Here is a 24,426-nt window from a genome sequence, read left to right as displayed (position 1 = left end):
TCTTTGCATTGCAAACATAGAGAAAATCAAGGGAGTTTTTTGTTTACGTTTTTGGGGTTTTTTTGTTTTTTTTTTTCTTTTTAAGTCTTGCACCCAGTAGTTCTCTTAAATGGAAGCCATGCATAATATATTCTTTTACAGAAGTGTATCAAGCTTTGTTTCAGTTCAAATAACCAAAAAGTAAGTAAAGGCCACATACCCGATTAATTGCATTTCTAGGTACATGCACGAAAGAACAATGAAGAAGATGCAGTATTAAGTGCAGATCAGAACACAGAGGGTGCAACTGAATTTGTGGCTTTATCTTTGTAATACAATCTGAAAAACTGCTGTTTAAATGAGAGTACTTTTGGTTTTGGTGTGGGTTTTTTTTAAATTAGGATATATGGCTCACTAGAGTAGAGAGCCTTTGTGAGTAGCAACAATTATTTCAAGTATTTTGTGTTATTTTAGGAAACTGTTTAAATTGGAAGTTTTGTTCTGCAATATCTGTAAAAATGATGTAGTTTTCTTTGTCGGGAGAGAAGTATTCTACTTGAATCAATTGTCAGGAGGCTTAATGTAATAAGGCAGTTTGTGGTCTGACTAAAAGAAACACTGTACGAAAGAAATTCCCATAGCAGTTTGGTTTTAACAGAAAAACTGAGTTCACCTGAAACATAAATACATTGAAAACCAAGACTTAATAAGGTAGAGCAGCTTTAGAAAGAAACAGAGTGGGTTGCTCTCCAAAATATGTCTTCTAATGGCTGTGATTTAACCAAATATCTGTGTTAATGATAGTATACCTCTACTAACAGCCTAACAGCAGATTCCTTGTAACAAATGATCAGGCAAGCTGACATTAAGTACCCTTTGCATGGTGAGGGAACAAAATACAATTAAAATAGTGCTCCCTGTTTCATTCTATTTTTTTTTTTTTTTTTTTTAAATTTGCAGATAGAAGTTGTGTTTCTCACTCTCTTACTGTGTTTTAGAGGCAACAAGACACATTTCCACACTTCTTCCTGGGTTCATACAATAAAGGAGTTACCCTACTGCCTGCCTTACTGAACAGAGACCTGATATTGATTAACTATCACACTGGCATCAGAACTACTCTTAGGATTCAATTTTTTTGTTGTTTTGCATATTTTATTGATCAAAAGTGGTAAATGAGCATCAAGCGTGCAAGAAGACGATGAATTGTTTACTTGCATAAAATAACCTTTCAATAAGGGAAGATGCATTGCTCACACTTTTGGTGCTGTTCTGCTGCCCGAAGCAGATGGCATTCAGCTGCTATTGATTTGCTCCTATAGTTACAGAGCAGCATGTAACAAGGCGTGCTCATTTCTCTGAAAGAGAGGTGAGGGTTTTTTGCCGGGGTAGCAGGAATGAGAAAGGAAGGACAGGGGGTTTGGGGAATTGTTTTAGGGTTGGGGTTTTTTGCAAGAAAATACAGGGAAGACCTTGCCATTTCTGTTAGCAGCTCTGTGCAAACAAAGTGGGGTTTCTATGGTTGCAGGAAAAGGACTTTGTCCAGTTCTACCACTTCTGGCAACATTAATTCCCACTGCAGATTGAATCCATGAACAAGCAAGTCCTTAAGATTGTAAAGAACATCCAGAATTTAGCATCACAGACTCTATGCCCCACCTCTTAACTGCTGTATTTTTTATTTATACATGTCTTTTCTTACTTGTGTAAAGATTTGTAAACTCCTTAGCCAGACAAAATTATGCTGGGTTTGATTCTGCAAACAGTTAATTTCCCTAATGAGTAAAGAATGTAATAATTCACTATTAGATCTCTCTTGTAATGGGTGGGGGGAATGGGAGAGGGACAAAGAGAGCTTTCTCTGAGAGTTTATCTGAAAGGTTATTTAATACAGAATTTTGGCACAAAAATCTTTAATTGTATATCAGATTGTAATGAAATGTAGTTACATGATAGTAGAGTGTTTCAGTAAAGGATAGGAATGTTTTTTCCAAGACAAAACAGATAATTTAAAGTGTTGTTTCTGGATGGGTGGGTGGTACTGAGAGGCAGGGTGCAGTCCTCATTCAGCCTGTTTTAACACAGAAATAATCCATATGTCATATGTGTGGTAGTACGAGGGTTAATAAACTCAGCCTCTTGATGACTCAACTGGACCAGTTAAATATTTTGACAACATGATTGTCACATATTAAAGTCTTCTTTGCCCATCTGACTGTTCTGTGGTGACTCTTGCTGCTGCAAGTGCTTACTGTTGATTTTTTTTAACAGTCTTGAGCACCTTCCTGCTCTGATGTTGTTTAGGAAAATAAAATAATTTACTCTGTTATGACTGCCCTGATCTCCTTCCATGTCATTTATATTGCCTTCCCTTTTAATGAAAATAATCCATGAATTATGACCCCTGATAAAATACTCTCACAGCATAGCTAGTAGCTAGTTATTTATCAAAAATGTAACTTAAATTTACATATTAGCATTTGTTAAGAAATGTCCTACTTCATGTCTTGGAAATTCTGCTCTCTGACTTAGATTCCAACTTGCTTGTGTAATTTATGAAATGCTGTCTAAGCTTTTTTAATATTCGTATGGTTAGATGTCACTACAGCTCTACCATTTGATGTGCTGCTTCTGCAGCTAAGAAGTGGGGCATAGAGTCTGCAGTGCTAAATTCTGGGTGCTCCTTACAATCTTAAGGACTTGCTTGCTCATGGATTCAATCTGCAGTAGGAATTAATGTTACCAGAGTGCTAGAAGTAGACAAAATCCTTTCCCTGCAATCATACAAACCTGACTTTTTGTTTGCACAGAGCTGCTAACAGAAATTGCAAGGTCTTCCGTGTTTTGTCTTGCAAAAGAAACCTGGAAAAGTACACATTTTTAAACACCATTTTTTCTGTTACAGTGTTTCTACAAGAAAACCAGTTTCTTTCATAGATTGAAACATACATTTATATTATTGTTCTATTCCTGTGGTGTCTATTTATACTGTTAGGACTGACTCTGGTTTTCCTCAGTTTCCTTATCTCTCTCATTTCTGAGTTTGTTAATGGTCAAAATTTACTTGGTGCTACTTTGCTCTTGTGTAAGCAACCACCTCATTAACTACAGAATTAAGATATCAGAATTAATTGTTACTGTATTAATAATTCAGGGGAAAAAAAGAAAAATAAAAAGTATTTTGCTTTTGCTACTTAAGGTAAGTAAATAGCCTGCAAATGCAACATGTATTTTCTTTTTAAACTGATTAAAATTTAATGTGAGCTGCAGGGTTTTTAAAATTAATCTTGCTGATTTCCTTGCAGTTACTCTTCTAACATTGCAAAATAACCTAGAGTCCTTATTCAACACCACATTGTGTGCAGAAAGTGCTACCAACACTCAAAACTAAAAATCGCCACCATATAAATCTAAATATATTTGGTCTCCCTTTACCTCTGCAAAAATGACACAATGAGTTCATTAACCCCAGGTGCAGTAAATCCCCTGTGCTTTCTGTATTCTCCTATTTGAACTTTGGAGTGGGTACCTGCTGCTTAGTCTAATTAGTTTCAAAGGGAATGTCGAGTCATTTCTCAAGAGTTTACTCTGACCCAAAACCTCTGACAAGAAAATATCAGGGAGACAAAATAAGAAGTTATTGTAGAGTTGAATAGCTTTCTTCTTACAGTACCTTGTGGAAACAATGCAGACAAATAAATTATCTTCAGATTATTTTTTGATTTTTGGTATGACATTTGCATGAATTGTCATTCTTGTGAAGAGCGAGACTTTGTTTTCATAGCTAACTTCCTCAGTCTTTATCAACCACCTGGCCCTTCCCAGCAAAACCAGCAGAATGAGTTAGAGCTGGGGGACTTTTCTTAGGAAGCAAAAAATAAGTGAAAATGCTATTTCAAGGCTGTTCTTAAATGTTTCAGTATTTTTGTGGGCTTTTTCAGTTATTTCAAAGCTGTATTATTTGACCAAAACCACATTATCTGACCAAAAAGTCCAACATCCAATCCAACACCTTAACAGAGTAGTCTGTGACATTATCCAGAGTGGGGTTTTCTTGGGATCAAGAGAAAGCCAGTCATGCTGCAGGGCTACTCCTGTTTCTCTGACTGCTGAGGTATAATTGCATTTGACTCTGAAAAATGAAGTACACCTTATTTCTTTAGTCACTGCATTTTCTTCAGGCTTGTTCATAGCTTTCCTTCTTAGAAAGGACAAGCATAGTGAATATAGCAAATAGAAAACATGGCAGTACAGGAAAAAATAGTAAACCTATTCTGTGCAAAAATAGGTGACAATTTTTTTCAAGGTCCTGTTAGAAATTAAATGAAACATAGTAACAGGAAAAAAAATTTTTAATATATTTTAAAATGTCTAAAAGTAAACATGAAAATACAAACATCCAGCTAGAACTGTATTGTGTATCGAAGTGTTTTTAATGAAGTGTGAATTACTTCAGTGTATCTCCCAGCCTGTCTACATAAAACTCCTAGTGAATTGAAATAATAGTCATTTTACATTAAGAAATGTATTTTCTCTGAGATAGTTTTTATTCAATACAGGTAAAACAAAGCAAGCAATATTTTGTTGCGTTGTTTTACCTGTATTTACCTGCCTTGCCAAGTGATGTTTTCTGTTTTCTTAAAAAATTTGTTCTGTTCCAGTAACTCTTTTCTGTTTTATATTCATTTTAACCTAATATTATTTGGCTTTGCAAATCTTTAAGTAACACTTGTATTTCTAAAATAAAACTTCTCACAGTTGAGAGCAAGAAGGAAATGTTGGATTATAGTTCTTGCATCACCCCTTCTTCACTGCCTGCACATGGATATGCTGACTGCCCACTGGGTCAGCCTCCAGCTCAGTCCTCTGTACCCAGCAGTCTTGCCACAAAGCAGAACAGAGAGCTCCCATGTCCCCTCAGCAAATCTCCACACACACTGATGCTGGGAGAGGATAGAGGTAGAGGGACTATGGTCACATAAAAGCTTTCATGGTGGGGACTGGCAGATGCGAACAGCCTGTTCCAGTCACCCAAATGGCACAAAGGATGAGTGAAGGGAGGAGAAAGTGAGTTGTCAGTCTTCCAGCTATGCTCCGTCTTCCTTCTCTGGGAGACCCATCTGCCACTGTTGACTAGCACAATTAACCCTATAGCTCAGCTGGCACAGCATAAAATAATGGTCAAAGCAGATTAGACCAGAGGTTTCTCTGGGAGAGTAGCCTGCCTGTGTTGGTGCTCAAAGGCAGGTACAAGAGGGAGAACAGAGGGAACATGCTTTGATAATTTCTGCCTGATACACTCTTCATTTCCATGCATTTTCAGTTCACTTAATTCCTCTTCCATCAGTCTATTCAGGCTCTCTTTAAACACATGTAAATTTTCACCATCTCCAATGTGATTTGGCCCATGGCTCAACTACCTGTTCCATGAAGAATTTCCTACTTCTGTCTAAAGCCCCTTCTTTTTATGATAATAATATATAATAATTTATAATACTGTATTGATTCCTTCTCTGATTGTTTCTGACAAACATTTTATTTCCTTTTTTTAATGGCTGATGGGTAGTGAGCTTATCTTTTGAGGGATACATTATAGCCCTCAGCATCCTAATCCTCTGATCATTAATGGTCAGTCTAAAGTCTGTCACTGTTATTTTTTTCCAATATAAGTCACTCTGGGCTGTGTTCTCCTAACCTATCTTTCAGAACTTGTAAATACTTATTTGTCATTGCAAGGATCATTGCTGCTAGGTTTGCCTTAAAGCCTTTGCTGGGGGTCTTCATCAAAAGCCTTTTCCAAATGAGGTAGGCTGTATCAACAGGGCCACATTTGTTTGTGCTTCTTGATCCTTTCAGGGATAGCAGTACATCTTGAAACAGGGCCTCCCTTAACAGCAGCCCTGTGATTCCTTTCCATCCAGACATATTTATCCATGTGCCCACTAATTCTACTCCTTACTGTTGTTGTTACTAACTACCATGATACAAGCATACTAGTTTATAAATCCCCAATTCTCTTATCGTATGCCTTTTTAAAAAAAAAAATATACTTGTTATTTTTTTAGTGTTCCAGTTCTAAAGCAGCCATAAATGGTATGGTGTACACCCATGTTAATTCAGAAAATTAATCAACGAGTTCCCTTAGGCCCTTTAGAAGAATACTGTGTGATGCTGCTGACTTATTACTGTAGGCAGCAAATGCTCTTATGTGTATTTTATTACCTCCTTTAGAGACATTTTTTGATAAGAATTGGAAAAAAAACCCGACAACCTAAAGTATGTGCTGAGGCTTCAGAGTTTAAATCTGGCAGTGATGAATGCTCATGGCTTGATGATGGCTGCCTATGGCTCAGACAGGCATGCTCTTCACTGAGTAAGGAACTGGCTGGATGGCCAGGCCTGAAGAGTTGTTGTGAATGGAGTTAAACCCAGTTGGTGGCTGGTCATAAGTTGTGTTCCCCAGGGCTCAGTATTGGGGCCAGTTCTGTTTAGTCTCTTTATCAGCAACCTCTCTGTAGCTTGGAGGAGACTGAGGGGTGACCTCATTAATGTTTATAAATATGTAAAGGGTGAGTGTCACAATGATGGAACTGGGCTCTTCTCAGTGACAACCAATGATAGGACAAGGGACAGTGAGTACAAACTGGAATACAGGAGGTTCCACTTAAAAATTAGAAGAAACGTCTTCACAGTGGGGGTGACAGAGCACTGGAACAGGCTGCCCAGGGAGGTTGTGGAGTCTCCTTCACTGGAGACATTCAGAACCCACCTGGACACATTCCTGTGTAACCTCATCTAGGTGTTCCTTCACCAGTGAGGGGATTGGACTAGATGATCTTTTGAGGTCCCTTCCAATACCTAACATTCTGTGATTCTGTGACCTGGACAAGGGGATTGAGTGCACCCTCCGTAAGTTTGCAGATGACACCAAGTTGTGTGAGAGTGTTGATCTGCTGGAGGGCAGGAAGTCCATACAGAGGGATCTGGACCAGCTGGATCACTGGGCTGAGGCCAGTAGTATGAGGCTCAATGAGGCCACATGCCAGGTCCTGCACTTGGGTCACAACAAACCCAGGCAGTGCTACAGGGTCGGGGAAGAGTGGCTGGAAAGCTGCCTGGTGGGAAAAGGACTTGAGTGTGTTTGGTCAACAGCTGGCTGAACATGAGCCAGCAGTGTGCCCAGGTGGCCAAAAAGGCCAACAGCATCCTGGCTTGTATCAGGAATAGTGTGGCCAGCAGGACTAGGTAAGTGATTGTGTCACTGTACTTGGCACTGGTGAGGCCCCACCTTGAACACTGTGTTCAGTTTTAGGCCCCTCATCATAAGAAAGATACTGTGGTGCTGGAGCGGGTTCAGAGGAGAACAGTGAAACTGGTGAAGGGTCTGGAGCACAAGTCTGATGAGGAGCAGTTGAGGGAACTGGGGCTGTTTAGCCTGGAGAAAAGGAGGCTGAGGGGAGACCTTATAGCTCTCTACAACTACCTGAAAGGAGGTTGTAGCATGGAGAGTGTTGGTCTCTTCTCCTAAGTAGCAAGTGAGAAGAAATGATGATGAGAAGAAATGGCCTCAAGTTGTGCCAGGGAAATTGCAGATTGGACATTAGGAAATTTTTTTCATTGAAAGAGTTGTCAGAAATTGAATGAGGCTGTCCAGGGAAGTGGTGGAATCACCATCCCTGTAGCCGTTTAAAAAATGTGTAAGTGTGGCATAAAGGGACATGGATTAGAGGTGGAGTTGGCAGTGTTAGGTTTATGGTTGAACTCAATGATCTTAGTAGTCTTTTCCCACCTAAATGATTCTGTGATTCTAAGAAAATGTTACACATACTAAGAAGGCAGGAACATGCACTAAACCCCTATATTTAGAGGAATAGCCTTAGGAGTGAAGAAAGACTTGAAAATTTGGAAAAATTTAGAACTGACATTTTCAGTACCAGCTTTATTTGCTGTAGTGTACATATTTATAATAGTCTTTAATTACCTGATCAGATCCTGTTACAGGTTTTTGCCTTTTTTTCCATCCAACCACCTCCTCAGTGCAGAAGTATCAATGTAGGAGAACAGCATCTGACTGTGAGAACCCCCCAAAAAAAAACAGTTTCCAAACTTTCCAGGTGACATAGTTTGCAACCTGAATGTTGTTTTCTTTTTTTTTTGTTATAGCATGTTTGTATTTAGTTCCTTTAATCTTTCGGGAAACGGTACTGCAAATTTAAAACCTCTTCTGCTTTACCCATTGCTGTATCCTGGATTGTAAATGTGGTTGCTCTTTTCCAAGCCTTCTTCCCTCTAGTCTCGAGATGACTTTTCTAAGCATAACTATCTAATTTCATTACTGTCCTAGATGTGTATTTTCTGGATCTACTGATTGATATATATCTTATTGTCGAAGGTATTCCTGTACCTGTTTGTTATCAGCAGCATCATTGACATGGTCTTAATTACGTGTTAATTGTCCATTGTCTTAGTGGTCCATTGACTTTTAAAAAACACTTCAATTCAGCCATTTTAAAGTCTACGTTTATTTTGGTGTCTGTGTTATTACTGGATCTGCTTAGTCTCTGAACTACTTTTTCCTGTTACTTATTTTTTAAAACCTTTCTTGTTCCTGCTAACTTTTTTTTTTTTTTAATATTGTTAACTCATCCTGCCCTTCTGCTTCTTTTCCTTTTGCTCTGTTGATTTCTTCCCTTTTCATCCAGCTTTGTCTTAACCTCCAATCCTTTGAGCAGTGTCTCAGGAAATTATATTGACTGCTTCCTTTCTTTTTTCTTTTTCAAAGGAACTGTAGTCTGTTGCACTTTGTTTCTAACCTTCCCAGGGCTACTCTGCTATTTTGATGCAGAGAGATTAACTTTGTGCTCCCACTATGTTATGTTCCCAGTTTAAAAAAAAAATATTCAGTGTTGTATTTTTCATATCAAATGGGTAATACTTTTACACTTGACCTCAAGTCAATCTGCTCTACACTTAGTTAAAAATTAGTTGGAACTGTAAATGTGTAATTTACTAGCTTTCCAGCTAAAGTACTCACTACCTTAAAACTTACTTGGTAGTATTTTTGATCAAAATTAGTAAAGTACTTTAAAGTTAGGTTAGGTAAGGCTTAGGTGAAAAACATTAATAGCTTATAGACACTGTCATTAATATCTGTATGCATATTTTCAGTGATGATCCAGCAGTTGTTGAACCTAATTGGCTTCCCTTCCATCTAATTAATTTCTCCTCTGTAGCTTGAGAATGCTGTGATAGATGGATTTGTCACTCAGGAGATACCTTGTGAGTTTTAAGCTCACTGGAAGTATAACAAATTGATCTGAAAGTTGGTGCAGGAATTTTTCTACTCTTCTTCAGTCCTGAGGTTCAGAGGTCCGGTTCCCCTTTACACCTCTTTTTTTATTATTATTTTTTTCTTCACTCTTGTGACTTTACATTAACTTTCAGATAATAACTTATGGATCTTTGTTGGAAGTATTTTGGCATGTAATACATGCAGTCAGTATCTTGTTCACTTTCAAGCTCCACTGTGTTGATGGCACTTCTACTTGGACTTTCCTTTGACATGGAGCCTGGGAGTGTTAGCTAACTGATACTTCATATGGAGCATCACTTCTGTGTCACTCTATGTGTGTTTGCATGCTTCTTGTATCTTTATACAGAGTATTAAGCATGTTTGATAACTTCTTTCTGTTCTCACTGCCCATCAGTAAATGTTTCTTGTAGTAATGAAAAGTGGGAAGTCCTTACCATGAGAGCTTAATGACAACTTATTTGGAAATAATTCTTTTTGATAATGTATAATGACATCCTCACTGAAGAAGGGAGTGAGTTTCTTCATAGTTCTTCATAATGGATAATAAAAACCATGATTGTATCTGCTATTACTTTAAAAAGGTGAAAGCTTTGTCTTAGAAGTCTGGATCCTTCATCTACTTGGTTTTTAGTTAATATGTTCTTTTGGTAACCTTTTTATCATTTCATCAGACTGTGTAAAGCAGTTCAGGAAAAGCAGGTTAAGAATATAGACTCTAAAGTGTTCTAAAAGATGTGGGTTTTGGTCCCAGTGGAGACTGACACTCCAGCCTACTTACTGTAGCTGGAATGTATTGATTTTCTTCTCCCCCATTTTAGCTGCACCACTGAATTAGGTATTGTGAAGCATCTTTCCCTGTGAAGAGAGGAAAAACTGTCATGAACTTTTTCACCCTAACAGTACAGCATTTCAAACTAAACCCGATTGAATGGAAAAGTCTGAAAGGACTCTTAAAAACCTTGTAACTCAGCTCCCAACTCTCATCTCTTCCCTTTCAACAGCTGTTCCAGCAACCTTGAGAAAGTATGGTAGATGATTTTAAGAAATTACTTTATACATATTCTTTCATTAAGAATAATAATAATCTGTGAAAACAATGCATTCCTGTGGCACGATCTCCTAAGGTTAGCAAAGTGGGCTTGTTCAGGTTTTCAGCAAGATGTTCAGTTACTGTTATAATTGGCTGATGAGTAGATTTGAACCTAACTAGAATGCCAGTGTTCGATTTCGCAGTGTCCTCTGTGAAGATATGTCACCATTTACCCTGGCTTTAGTGACAATTTTCTAAAAAGGAAACTCATGGGAAATCATTATGCTGTTTATATGTCTCCCTTCTGGGAGAGCATTATCCTGTGATATTTTAGCACTGTTTTCCACTGCATGATGGCATCTAGCTAAGGTTAAGGCAGAACAAGTCCCTTTGGAATTTTGTGACTATATTTTACTTGCTGAAGGAGAAAAGATAACCGACAATTAAGTATTTCAGATGTCACTGAAAGAACATGTGCAACTAATCAATGACATCCTTAGGGAACATGATTTTATGAAACTGATAAGGTAGAAAAATTGGGATTTTTGTGATTTGTGTTACATAATAATAATTGCGCCCTTTCAATGAAAAAGACATTTCTGCTGATGTAAACATCAGGCTTTGCCTTGTGGTTTAGTTTTTTGGGATTTTTTGTTTTTGTTTTTTTCCTGAAGCATAGAGTAGTTCATTAAAGCATGACAGTAACAGATAAACACTCTTTATGACTTTCTAAGAAAATATGGTGCTTATACTCTTAGTTCAGCTGAAATCAATGAGTTTGAAAAATGTATTTCTGGAGTCACTTCCAAAATCACTTGCCAGAGGCTGTGTCAGGTGTTTTAGTTTGGAGGGGGGTTATTTATTTTAGGAAGGAAATACACATGCTGTGTTTTTCTTATATTAGTCTACTTAGCACTCTTGCTCATTGCTATGATCTTGCTAGAATTTTGATGTATTAGAAATTGCTAACAAACTAATTGTGAGGTTCTGTTTCTTTAAAAATATGTATCTTTGAGTTTCTGGTTGTAGAGCAAACAAGGTAATAGTCATATTTACTAGCCAATATAGTCACTTGAACAAAGGCTACGGTTGAGCATGTTACGTCACAATTATAGACAATTGTTTAGTGACTTTGCCTACTGGTTCATTTTCTGCTCAGCTACTATTTAAGGTAGAAGTCATCAAGTAGATCATCAAGTTTGAAAAAAATATATTCGTTGCAAGTTTTCAGTCAGAAGGAAAAAATCCGTTGTGTTATAGGTTGTTCCAGGAAAATTAAGCAATTACGATAACATTTCTTTCTGATTTAAGAGTATTTTTAAAAAAACTTAAATAGGAAGTTGAGAATGCTTACATTTTTCTCTGAATGTTCACTTAGCGTCACCACCAGAGGTAGAAAATGCAGCTAGGCAGACACACCAGTGTGGTTGGCTTTTTTTATTCTTGTTTTCACCCCCACTTTTTTTTCTTTTAAACTTTGGTTGCTACCATGCGTATTAAATGGCTGGATTTTGTGCTGGCCATTTTTTGTATCAAAGCAAATGAAATCAAGCCAGAAGATAATTTGCCTCTTTCTTAGTATAATTAGCTTGTACCTTCATTTATTTTTTATTTCCTTAAAATGTATGTCATGTTAAATCAGTTAAAAAATCCTCCTTTGTCTAGTACAGCCATTCCTGCCTTCATACAATTAAGGAAATTACAAAATTCCCAATCAACAGAGGCAGGGTCCAAAATACAGTGCAGTGGAAAATTCCATTTGCTTCTCTGCAAATTCTACATTTTCAAGTTTATTGTTCACCAAAGCAGAGTTATTGGCAGTTAACAAACTATATAGATGTCCTGGTTTTGGCTGGGATAGAATTTATTTCCTTCCTAATACCTGGTATAGTGCTGTGTTTTGGATTTAGTATGAGAAGAATGTGGGTAATACACTGATGTTTTAGTTGTTGCCGGGTAGTCAAGGACTTTGCAGCTTCCCAAGTTCTGCCAGGTGCACTAGAAGATGGGAGGGAGCAGAGCCAGGACAGCTGACCCAGGCTGGCCAAAGGGCCATTCCTTACTGTATAAAGTCATGCTCAGCATAGAAACTGGAATTGGCTGGGGGACCGCTGCTTGGGAACAAATAGGCAGGAAAGGATCTGGGGGTGTTGATTGACAGCCAGCTGAATACGAGCCAGCAGCGTGGCCAAAAAGGCCAACAGCATCCTGGCTTGTATCAGGAATAGTGTGGCCAGCAGGACTAGAAAAGTGATTGTGTCACTGTACTTGGCACTGGTGAGGCCCCACCTTGAATCCTGTGTTCAGTTTTGGGCCCCTCATCAAAAGAAGGACATTGAGGGGCTAGAGAGTGCAGAGGAGGCGACGAAGCTGGTGAGGGGCCTGCAGAACAAGTCCTGTGAGGAGCAGTTGAGGGAACTGGGGCTGTTTAGCTGGGAGAAAAGGAGGCTGAGAAGAGACCTTATCACTCTCTACAACTACCTGAAAGGAGGTTGTAGCATGAAGGGTGTTGGTCTCTTCTCCCAAGTAACAAGTGATAGGATGAGAGGAAATGGTCTCAAGTTGCATCAGGGGAGGTTTAGTTTGGATATTCAGAAAAACTTCTTCCCAGAAAGGGTGGTCAGGCATTGGAACAGGGTGTCCAGGGAAGTGGTGGAGTCGCCATCCCTGGAGGTGTTTAAAAGGCATTTAGGTGAGGTTCTTAGGGACATGGTGTAATGCTGGAGTTAGGTTATGGTTGGACTCCATGATCCTGAGGGTCTCTTCCAACCAAGAAGATTCTGTAATTCTATTGATGTTGTGGATGGTGAGCAATTGCATTGTCAATCACTTGTTTTGTAAATTTTATTATTATTATTATTATTATTATTATTATTATTATTAGTGTCATTTTCTCTTGCTTTGCTGTCCTGTTAGACTGTTCTTTTCTCAACCCACAAGTGGGTTTTTTGTTGTTTCTGATTCTCTCCTCGGTGCCACTTGGAGGGGCGTGGAGAATGAGTGAGCAGTTGCATGGTCTTAGTTGCCATCTGGGGTTAAACCACAACAGTGGATTAACACTCTAAAACAGATGCTATTTTCTTACATCTTTTTGTGAAATATATTTGGTCAGGGCAGGGTTAGCAGGGTTTGAGTTGATTTGATGCAGGTTGTGATAAATACCTAAAAGAAATAGAATGACATACTAATCTGGAGTGAGGGGAAGTAGAAACAAATAGGTTTGTAAGAGCTGTCTAGAGTAGCTAGATGTAGCCTTCTCTTCTTCCCTGGAAATCACTGTTCTGTTCAGCAGCCAGGTCAACTTTTAGAATAAGCTGTCAGGAAATCTGAGGTTGCACGTAAGCATTGGATGCCCTTAAACATCTTTATACAAGTTTTTTGCATTTATTCATTGCGTATAATTAGCAAGATGATTTTATTTGACCAAATCTTAGACATTATTATGCAGTTCACACACCCTCTGAATATGCATCCACATCCACCCCTCCTTCTGTGCATAACCTGAATGCAGAACAGGATAAATCTTGCAGCAGCAGAGTGCTGATCTTGCAATATGCAAATTAAGTGGCATTTTTTAATGCAGCATCTTCATATAGAGGTGAACTGAAAGGCTTAACACTTGCCAACATTTCAGACATCCCTGCTTGCTACAGCCATTAAAATCTAGAACAGAAAAGTTCATTTTTCCCTGTGCTTTTTTTCAAACTCATCAGTGATGGCATAAGCTGTTAAAGAAATGTAGACTCTGAATTCAGATTGGTAAATGTAACATAAAAAAAGAACCAGTTATCACATAAATTTGTTTTCAAATGTGTTTATCTTTTTAAGTCTATGCACATCTTAAGTAATTTTTACACTTACTGAGTTTTAATTACACGAATAACCAAACTGTTTTCTATAAAACCTGCTATAAAATCTGGATGACTTCTAGATGTCTTTTCCAACTTAACTTTTTTTTGTGATCCTTTATCCCCTACATACCATTGCGTCTCCCTAGTGATACTGTAGTGTAAGAGATACACACACAGAAATAAGTTACCTCCTGAATGTAAACAGAGTTATGTTTCTTCCCATCACCAGCCTTGTTTTGTTTCTCCTAGCATAGGTTGTGATCGTGAACAGGATGAATGTGGATAGCTTTACTGGTACAAGTCATTTTATTTATAAATCTGGTGAGGTTTCTTCCATGCAGGTGTTTACTCCAAATCCATGCCTTTATGAAGAAAAGCTCTCCAGGGAAGAGCTTGTGGCTTTCATTTGCATGTGAAGTACATGTGTATCAGAATGTATGGCATTATGAACATTAAATAAATAGGGGCTTAATCTTTCAGGTGAGACATTGGTTGAATTTATGAACTGTTTTGTTTGTCCTATGAAGATTAAAGATCAACAATTATTTTTGGTCTGCTTCTATGAAATTCTCAGAGATTTATTATTTCCTTTAAAAATCATTCTTTCATTATGAACATACACCTAAGCATCTCATTTATTTGCTATATATTTTTAAGTGTACTTGTAATTAATGTATTAAAAATTGTAAATCATCTTATCAATGGAAAAACTAAGGAGGATGGAGTCCGGCCATTATGCCGTTGTGGAAGAAAGTGCAGGTCTAGCCAGCAGCTCTTTAGTCAGTGCTTTGTCATTAGGAATCGCAGAGCAGATATAAGGAGTACGTTGTAAGCTGATCTGTCAAGCTAAGCAAAGAGTTTCCCTTGTTAGTGTTTATTAAGGCATGGATTAATAAAACTGCACAAAGTGGAGACTTCCTTTTTTGACTGATGTGGCAGACAGGAGTCTTCGGTGAGGTGAATGCGAAATCACTGAGCTGTAGCTGTTTTATTTTATATTTTAAATAAACAATTTTATTCACAAATGAGTGTGCCAGTAAGTTAGTTCCAGAATCAGACATCTCTGCTTGAGAGGCATCTAGCTTGGCACCAGTGATAGCAGATGAAAAAGAATGTAGTAGCATAAGCTGAATGCATTTATATGTGATTCATTAAGAACTGTGGTTTTCCTATTGAAATGAAGCACTCTGCAATAAGTGATAAAAAATGGAGAATTGAAAAGTGTTGCAAGTGGGAAATATTTTGGTAGCTTGAATAAAAGTGTGCGATATCTAAAATATTAAAAAATTTTGGGTTTCTATTCAGCCTTTTTTTTTTCCCCACAGACAGTTATTTTAGAAAATGAAGAGCTCCCTAAAATATTTCTTGATTTCCTGAATGTTCGCCATGTACCTACCTTGCCAAAAGTAGAAAGCTGCGGGTAAGTTCATATTTACTGAAAAATACATGGAGGCCAAAAGGCCCATATCCAGTCAGTGTTGATGCAATTCCTTTGACTTAAAATGGCCTTGCTGCCAACTCTTAACACTGTAAAATAAATGGGCATTAGGTTCATGTTAAGTATGTTTATATATCCACAAAAGGTGGTAAAATAAATCCAGCCTGTTCAAAGACAGAGGTGAGGTTTAATGTAGTATTCTTGGAAAGCAAAGAGGAGTTTAAATGAGAAAAAATAAGATTTTCTCATAGATCTTGCAGTGTCCACTGAAATGAATTTCATAAGATATTCATAAGCTCTCACTAAAGTTGCATGGAAGCCTTTGCATGTGTTTTATGGCCATAGTATCTGGACAACATAGAAGTTCATTCGGTGATCATATATGATCTCCCTCTGTGTGTTTGAAGATGGGGTCTTTCACCTTTGTGATGACATCTACCCCACTGGCCCCCTTGCCTTTCCACAGGAAGTGTTCTCGACAAGGGTGGGAGAAAGGAATTTCAGCATGATTATCATGAGTGTAGCAGCTGCAGAAATACCCAAAAGACAACAGAAATACCCAAAACAATGTAACTGGAAGTTCTGTTACCATCTGCAGCTCTAAGATTTGTAGGGAGAGTAAATTCTTTTGCTGTGCAAGCTGTCGTAGATGGAAAGTCCAGCAGTGTTACCAGAATGAACTACTCAGAAAGCTATGTGGTGCTTTCCCACTTTTGGTAAGGCTGTGTGGATCTGCAGCAGAGAGAAGGCAAGTTGAAAACAGTGGAGGTAATTTTGAGACCCTGTTACGCTTGGAGGGTTCTGTGGCCCAGAGTGGTCTCCAGAGTGAATTGGAAGCTAACAGACTTGCAGTTTTCACTTAATGACATCAGCCAATACCCTCCATGGGCGTGTACTCCATCACTTCACAGATAGACAGACAGACAGATAGACCAATAGACAGCCAGATAGATATGTTTGTGAACGTTAGAGAAAAACTGATGCTGTCATTTTCAAGTAGTGGTTGTTGTGTAATGATACTGTCTCCTACGCTCATTTCATCACAGTACATTATGTAGCTACTGACGAGAAGTTGGTTGCTCCCTTTGGTGGTACTTAAAGGATCTGGAGTTTTTGTAGTTGTAATTTTGTTGTAACCAGTTTCCTCTCACTTTGCTTGCAGCTCTTTTGATGAAACAGAATCCGAAGAATCAAGGTGAGCTTGTTTCCTAATCTTTCTAGGACACCAAATTAAAAAACTACTTTAAATTATTGTTGTTTATTGTATTTGTTCATTGCAGCAGTAGTTTAGCATTACAATGAGATGTGTTTGTTAAATGTTTTGGTTAGTTTCATCAGTTGTGTTAGTTCTATCTGTTTGTAGTGTGAATTGAGCATCCTTATGCGTGTGTTGAGAAATTCCTCACAAAACCCTGATAAAATACTGCTACCTCTGAAATATTTCTGGGAATGTTTTTTACCCATTGAAGTGTATTTTTTGTAGTGAGAATATTTAGCAGAATGAACTAGAGATTTGGGTTCTCCCCCCCTGCCTTTGATAGTGCTTTGTGTATTTCTGGTTGCGCTACTTGTCCCATGTATGTATAGAGCAGAGTGGAGAGGGCTGGTGCAGGCTGCGGGACGACGTCTGTACCTTGACCAGGATGGGAGGCAGCCCTGTGAGGGGCTTCAAGGACTTTCTCTCCATGGGTGAGGTGTACAGCAACTGCTCCGGGGCTGTAAGACCATGGAGAAATGTTGAGGTTTTTTGGAGGCTGAAGAGAGTGTACACCATGGAGCCTGGTCATAGGTGATCTTGTAGCCTACAATTACACCATGTGCCAGGGAGCAGAGCGGGATGAGAGGTCTCGAAGCTGCTCCTGGATGCAGCCCATTCACCTCCAACTTCACGTTGATGGTTTCACTGTGTGGCTGAGGAACGGCGAGCTTTGCTCCCGGGAGAGGGAGCCTGCCCTTTTGGGGCAGCGCTGGAGTGCAGAAACGCACCGGCATGGTTCCTGCATGGCTCCACCACCTCACTGTATCAAAGCTAGTTCGGAGAATATTCTGTTTGCTGTCCCTTGATACTGACATGCCTGTTCTTGACCTTTCCAGCAAACTGTCCCACCAGCCTGTGCTGCTGTTCCTAAGGGATCCATATGTCTTGCCTAAAGCAAACGGTAATCAAACCTGTCATCTGTTAACAGCGCTTTACTAATCTGACCCTGCACCGCATAAACCACATTATTATTAATACCTGCCTAGTCAAATGACACTGGTCCAAAATCTAATAACCTGCCAATAAAACGATAGTTCTTGTGTAAGAAACCATTAGAACACTAAGTGGGGTGGGTGATTTATAAAAGGGTGGAATTTTCTCCCCCAGTTGTTCTCTCAGACAAACATACTGAGAGTTCAAATGAAAAGATGAAGAGCATTGCTTTTCTTGTTGACCCTTTGGGCTGTTTTGCCTGAAACATTTGAACTTAGATGCCGAGTCCTTTCCAAGTGCTTTTTCCCTAAACACCAGTCAATCTACTGTGAGCATGTTTGTATTTCCATTTGGATTATTATTATTTCTTATCATTTATAACCTCTAGAGTTCGCGGGGGGTGTGGGGGTGGGAAACAATATCTACTTTAAGTATAATTGATATGTTTCACAAGACATTTACATTAGCCTTCATCTCTTAATACATGGTTCAAAGGAGTGTTTGAAATAGCTTGTTATAAACCTTTTTTTTCTTTTTTTTAAATAAAAAGTTACTTGTATTATTAATTCATAGAACCTTCTGCCTTAAATTAAACGTGTGCAGGAAAAAACAGCATTTTTAGTAGTGTGTTCCTCCTTGTTTTGTCATTTTACTTGTTTGAGCTGTTACTTCTACTGAATTTTGTATTAAAAATGTGCTATATTTTCAAGGCAGAATTTTGTCCCAGAACTGCAAATTAAGATTTTTTTTGTTTTAATGTGGCATTTTGATTTTACAAAATGCTGTGTTGAAATCAAGAGTGAGGTTCTTGAGATGCCTTGAAAATAATGAAATTTTTAAGAGTAAATTTAGGAAAAAACACTTGTTTGCTTGTAGTTTCTTAGCCAATGAAGTGTACTTCCTTGAGATTTTCTCAAGATGTATGTAAATGCCTGAAGGGAAGCTGTAAAGAAGACAAAGCCAGGCTATTTTTACTGGTGCCCAGCGGCAGGATGAGAACATCAGGAACCACTTTGTCCCTCTGAGGTTGACTGAGCACTGGTACAGGTTGCTCAGAAGGGTGGTGGAGTCTCCATCTTTGGACACATTCAGAAGCTGTCTGGACATCATCCTGGGCAACTGGCTCTAGGTGACCCTGCTTCAGCAGGGTTTGGACCAGATGACCACCATCTATCTTTTCCAGCTGCAACATTTCTGTGATTCTGTTGTTTTTTTCAAGCCATTTTGAAAATCATAGGGACTAGGCTCATGTATTTTGAGAGGGTTAAATAGTCTCTCTTGCAGACAGTGTCCACTGTATCTAATAATGTGGCCCAACTGTATTGATCCTGTAGAGTCTTACTGAACTTAAAGTTGTAGGTCTACAGTGAAACAGCAAGGGCAGAGGTCATGTATGACCAAGGTCCACATGTTACAGGGTCACTTATTTTTTACTTTGACTTAGCACTAATCTGGCCACGTAGACTGAAGGCCCATTTGAGGCTGGAGTGCAAATCACAAAAGTTATGAACTGAAGCACAGTAAGGAGAGATGGTCACTTCGGAAGGTCACTCCTGACCCAAGTTACCACAGTAATGCAGAGGCACCCACAGAGTTACCTCTGTCCAAAAGCTGGTCCAGATGCTACATATACTAATATTTAGAGTGAGCCTCATTGCATGTCTTAATCGTACTGCTTAATGCTCCTCTTAATTGCCAATTGCCTGAAAAATTAAGACAGTGTTTAGTATTCCCAGCTCGCATGTCAGGTTTTATTGTAATACCTCAAGATCTTGCAGTTCTGTGATGGTATTTATCTTTCTTTCCTAATGGGTATTCTGAGTAAGACTAAGCTTCCTTTTCTTGAAATCATTAGGAACTTTTTACTGAATTTTCTAAGTACTCTTTTAAGTAATGCTTTTGCTTGGATTAATATAAAAGCCTCTTCTAATGTGTGATATGTTTAAATATTAATTAGGCCTCATTGATGACATCTGAAACTTCTCAGGCTTTTCCCAAGGCATTTTTCTGACTTGACACGCAATATTTAGAATTTCTTATGTCGAGTGAATATTCTTTGTATTTGAAGATACAAAACCATCAAATTCATTTGCAGGGTATTCTTTAACTTAATGAATTAAAACACAAATCTGCAAGTGAGTTGTATTTTAAAAAGAAGAAAACCAACCCATAAGTCTAGAGGCTGCAGTCGTTGACTCAAATCTAGATAGGAAGAAACTACTCTTCAATTCTTCTTTTTATTTACTTTGCAGCACAGATAAAATACAAATGAGCATTCTAAAATTTTCTCTCTTAGATCAGTTCGTACTTTGATAGACTATTCATTTGTAAAAAGCAGCCAAGGCTGTTCAAACTATGATCAAAAGTAAATGTCCATTAGCAAGTAACTATTCATTATTCATTGTATGTACTCTTTGAAGAAGGTGAACTGTGACAGCTGTTTGGATCAGAAGCGGAGTTAGTATTTTCCTGATACAGGAAAGCCTGTGTTAACATCTTCCCATAAAACAGGAAATTATGTATTTGTGGGTTTTTAATGAAATAAGTAGCTGGTTTTGGAACATAATACTGAAAGAATGATTTTTTTTTTTTTCTCCCGTCATTGCACTGTCTGTATAAAATATAGTCTTGCCATTATTTTAATGACTGGACTTCAAGTATTGTTGAGCTGCAAGACAACTTTCCAAAAATAAGATTTATAGTTACAAACCTCATGGTTTTTCAGACTTTTTCATGGTGTGTCTAACTCAGTCTGAGAGCATGAGCACATAACTTTTTGTGTAAGGTGGCCACTTCTTTTTGAGGAGGTGGGTAGAGAATATTACACGCTATTTTGAAGAAAAATGAAGGAACAATCTCAAATGCTGTAAATCCAAAATGGCACCTCAAAGTCTAAAAAACAGAATCTCAGATTTACTGTGACTTGTTTGAGAATTGTTCTGACAATTCTTTAAGCCATGTAAGTATCAGATCTGCAAAGACTTTGCTTTCGTGTATTTATACACTTAAATTAATATGCTTGACTTTTTTGAGGCAACAAAGCCTTACAGTAAATCTGATGCTGAAATTTGTATCATTTTTTTAATCAATTCTCATTGTCCTACATTTACTGAATGTTACAGAAGAACCAGTAAAAACTTGTTTCTGGAACTGCAGCATTTAATTTACAAGGAAAGCATCAGATTGCCCTTACAAGTGTATTTTTAATAACATTAATGACAACAGCATTCGGTTATTCTACTAGGGTGATTTGGGACAGCTGAGCTTGCAGGACTTGGGGAGTCATTATTGGATTTGAAATATTAATAAGTAATTTATAATGATGACTTAATATAAGAAGTTGGGAAGAATTATGCATATATTGTTTATGGTGGAGGCTGCAATTCATTGAAACATCCTATAATATCTCTGTTGGTAACATCTATAATACACTGGAATCACCTTATTAATACCTATGACATAACACCTTTCAGCTAATAAGGATTATTTTTTTTCTTATCAAGTCAAAATCTACTTTCCCTCAGTCTTTTTTACCTCCAAAATTATTTCAGCAAAATAATTAGGGGCAAAACCTAATTCCCACCCACATCAGGCAATCTAATTTAGCAAGTATCTAATCATTTTTATAAAAATTGAGTCTCCCCTTTTGGAATATCCTGTAGGCTGGTAGGTGAAGGAAGTCAAGTGTGGAAAGTTCTGTATCAGAATAGTCCTTCCAGGCAAACCCATTTTCAAGTGTAATAGCAATATTAAGATCCTAAGATGTGATCAGAATTTTTTATTCTTAATACTCCGTGATTTAAGTAAACGCTTCATTAAAAAATACAGAAGTTGGTGCATTTGAAAAATATTTTCACTACAGTAATGTACATCCTGCCATTCCTCTGTGTGGATGTGTTACTGTGTTCTATCAGGTAATTCTTTCATGCTGAATTTAACATGAAAATTAAGGGCGAGTTTCCTCTACATCTGGGGTAAGAACATAGTGTTTTTTTCTTTCAGTTATTGTAGGATGACTTTTTGTACCACGTTGACATTTTATGTTGATTAGACAGCCTGAAATTTTCCTGCCTCAAATAATCATCTCTGATTGTATAGGCATCTTCAAGTCTCCTCTGTCTAAACATTGCTGTAAACCACAATGGAAAAACAGCTTTGAAGTATTCCCAGTAGCAATCTTGGAATTCCTTCAAGTATATTGAGATTTTGTTAGAAATTGAATTGCCAGTGTAATCCATCTTCCTTGTGAGAAAAGATTCAGATAAAGAGCTGGAGCCTAGCAGCATTAAGTATTAGAACATCCCTTTAAATCAATAAGCTACAAATCTGGCAGCGCAGTCATGCAATGCCCAGTGCTACACTGAAGTGGCTTTAGTGCTGAAACAGCATTATAATAGCACATCCCCAACACGGATAAGCAGTTGAGTGATGCAGTAACCCAAATTATACGAGGCCTTACCTAGTTACGTTTCACAAAAACATTTATATTGTACTGTCATAGATAAGAAAGCAAGGTTTTTTCTTTTTTTTTTTTTTTCAGATGACTTTCCAAATGTGGTTATAGAAGGCACTCTACATGGAATATTTTATCCCCACTTACTGCCCAGGTAGAAGTGATGTGTGGCTGGAAGAAGCTGAAGCAAGTCTCCAAGTCATGTTCAATGGAATTAATGGAAAAAAAATTCTGCGATGTGAAAATTACGCTCAGAAGCAAAAGACACAACCTCAGTTTAAGTTCAAGCATTATATCTTTTTAAATTAAATCAATATCACTACAATTGCTGCTTTTTAAAAAAGAAGATATGGAAACAACTGTATTGAAGTTATTTATACCGTCTATATATTGACATGCTCTAACTATTTAACACTAAAATCTGAAAGTCAGACACTGAATTACACTAACCTTTGAAAAGAATTGAAAGCTTTACTAATTATTTCTATAATTTCTAACATAAATTACACTAAACCATTTTGCACCAGGATTTTTCCCAGCACGTTACCCATTGCTGGCAGTGGATACGTTAAAAGTGCTGGCGCTGAAGAGAGTGAGAGATTGCCAAAAAATAAAATATGAGGGGAGGGGGCAAGAAGAAATTGAAAGTGACTTAAAATTATCTGCTCATTTCTCTTAAGTTATTTTTAATCTGCTCTTAAACATCATGTTGGAAAAGAACAATGCAGGTGTACGGAGAATTTCTATTGGTAAACATACTTCCACATCATGAAATAACACAGCTTGCTCTCAGGAAATTTTTTAGATTTTAGTTGAAATTATTTTATCTACCAGGAGATTTTACATGGCATTTATGCATTTCCATTTGGTTATGATATCTAATCTGTGTGTATGTTTACTCTCCAAGTAAACTGTATTCCATATCTTAACATTTTATAAGTCATGGAGCAGTAAAATGATAAAACTAAAACTGATACGTATATATACTTATATAAGTATTTGTTCAGACTTAACTGGAAATTTGTATGTGTGCTACTGGACATTATGAAATACATTACTAGAACATGAATATACTGCTTCAGTGTATTTTTTGTACGTTTCTATTGAAAGACATTTCTTTGAGCATGTGTCATCAGAGATGGGTTTCACAGATATCTTCACATGAAGCATGAGAAAATACCTGAGTTATCTGCTTGTTTAAAGCTCTCAGCACTGTGCTGAACTTGCTATGCTTATAAACGTGTATGTCTTGAGGAAAAAAAAATCAGTGTAATTGAACAGCCAGTAAATCATAGGGCTCATCAGGGGAAGGGAGTGTTTCACAGCGGTAATGACAAAGGTAGACACAAACAGAAGCCTGGTCCTGGAGAGGCATGGGTTGCCTCTGGCTGACCACTAGATCTGTTTTAAAGCTGCTGGGGGATGGTGAAAAGCTGGGACTTGTGTAACAGGCTGGCCTGTGGCTGCAGCACTTGTTCAGGTTGCAGAATTCTTGACACTGTCAGCCTCCGGGAAAGCTTTCAGCTGCTAGCCAAAAGCTATTCAGCTGAGGGAGGCAGAAGCATTCTTGCTCTTACTTCCTAACACAGTGCTGCTTTTCAGAGAATTTTACTTTAAACAGCTAGTAGGAAGAAATACGAACAGGGTTAAAACGGAAGTCTGATTGCTTAGTACTAGGCAAATTTAGAAGCCCTCAACATGTTCTCCTCTAGCCCTATTTTAACAAGGACAGTAATTTTTTCACAGGTCTCTGAAAAGAAGTATCAGTATTTACCCTCAGGAGAGGCCCCAGGACTCTGGATGATGAACCAGCACACACACATCTGTTAACTACCAGTGTCATTAATTACCTGAGGTATATCCCTGCCTACAGCATTTTCCTGTTTCTTTGTGAGGGGGGTGCCCGTAGGTACCCACAAGCTCTGTGCCGTAGCACTTGCTCTTCCCCTGCACCACCCCAAGCCTGGGAACCTCCCATGGGCTCCAGGACACCTTCAGGAAACAAGTCACTACAAAGGTGAGTGGTGTGCTGCCTGCTGTATGGGTGGATAAATCCTTCATGGTATCTTGGCGTCTTTTGTATTCAGCTCTGAAACACCAGAACTCAAGAAAAAAAACTCACATCTTTCCTGTGGAGTAGTATGTAACCGTTAAAGAACCTGATGAACACC

The 24,426-nt window shown here is 38.0% G+C and overlaps 1 protein-coding gene across 4 annotated transcripts in view; it reads left to right on the top strand.

The window, feature by feature from the left end:
- Nucleotides 1-23,324, top strand: part of SNX24 (sorting nexin 24) — a 93,256-nt gene extending 69,932 nt beyond the window's left edge. For 2 of the 4 annotated variants that reach the window (XM_065045316.1, XM_065045313.1), the window contains 4 exons: nt 15,499-15,593; nt 16,774-16,806; nt 17,706-17,770; nt 22,343-23,324. In XM_065045316.1, the coding sequence (XP_064901388.1) occupies nt 15,499-15,593; nt 16,774-16,806; nt 17,706-17,770; nt 22,343-22,413 (264 nt within the window). In that variant the 3' untranslated portion in view covers nt 22,414-23,324. The remainder of the gene's footprint in view (nt 1-15,498; nt 15,594-16,773; nt 16,807-17,705; nt 17,771-22,342) is intronic. The other 2 variants (XM_065045314.1, XM_065045312.1) reach the window with 1 other exon arrangement.
- Nucleotides 23,325-24,426: the final 1,102 nt, after the last annotated feature.

The sequence above is a fragment of the Columba livia genome, chromosome Z (assembly GCF_036013475.1).
Source record: "Columba livia isolate bColLiv1 breed racing homer chromosome Z, bColLiv1.pat.W.v2, whole genome shotgun sequence".
Lineage (NCBI taxonomy): Eukaryota > Metazoa > Chordata > Aves > Columbiformes > Columbidae > Columba > Columba livia.
Note: the sequence above shows the minus strand (reverse complement) of the source record. Positions and strands in the feature narration are given on the sequence as shown.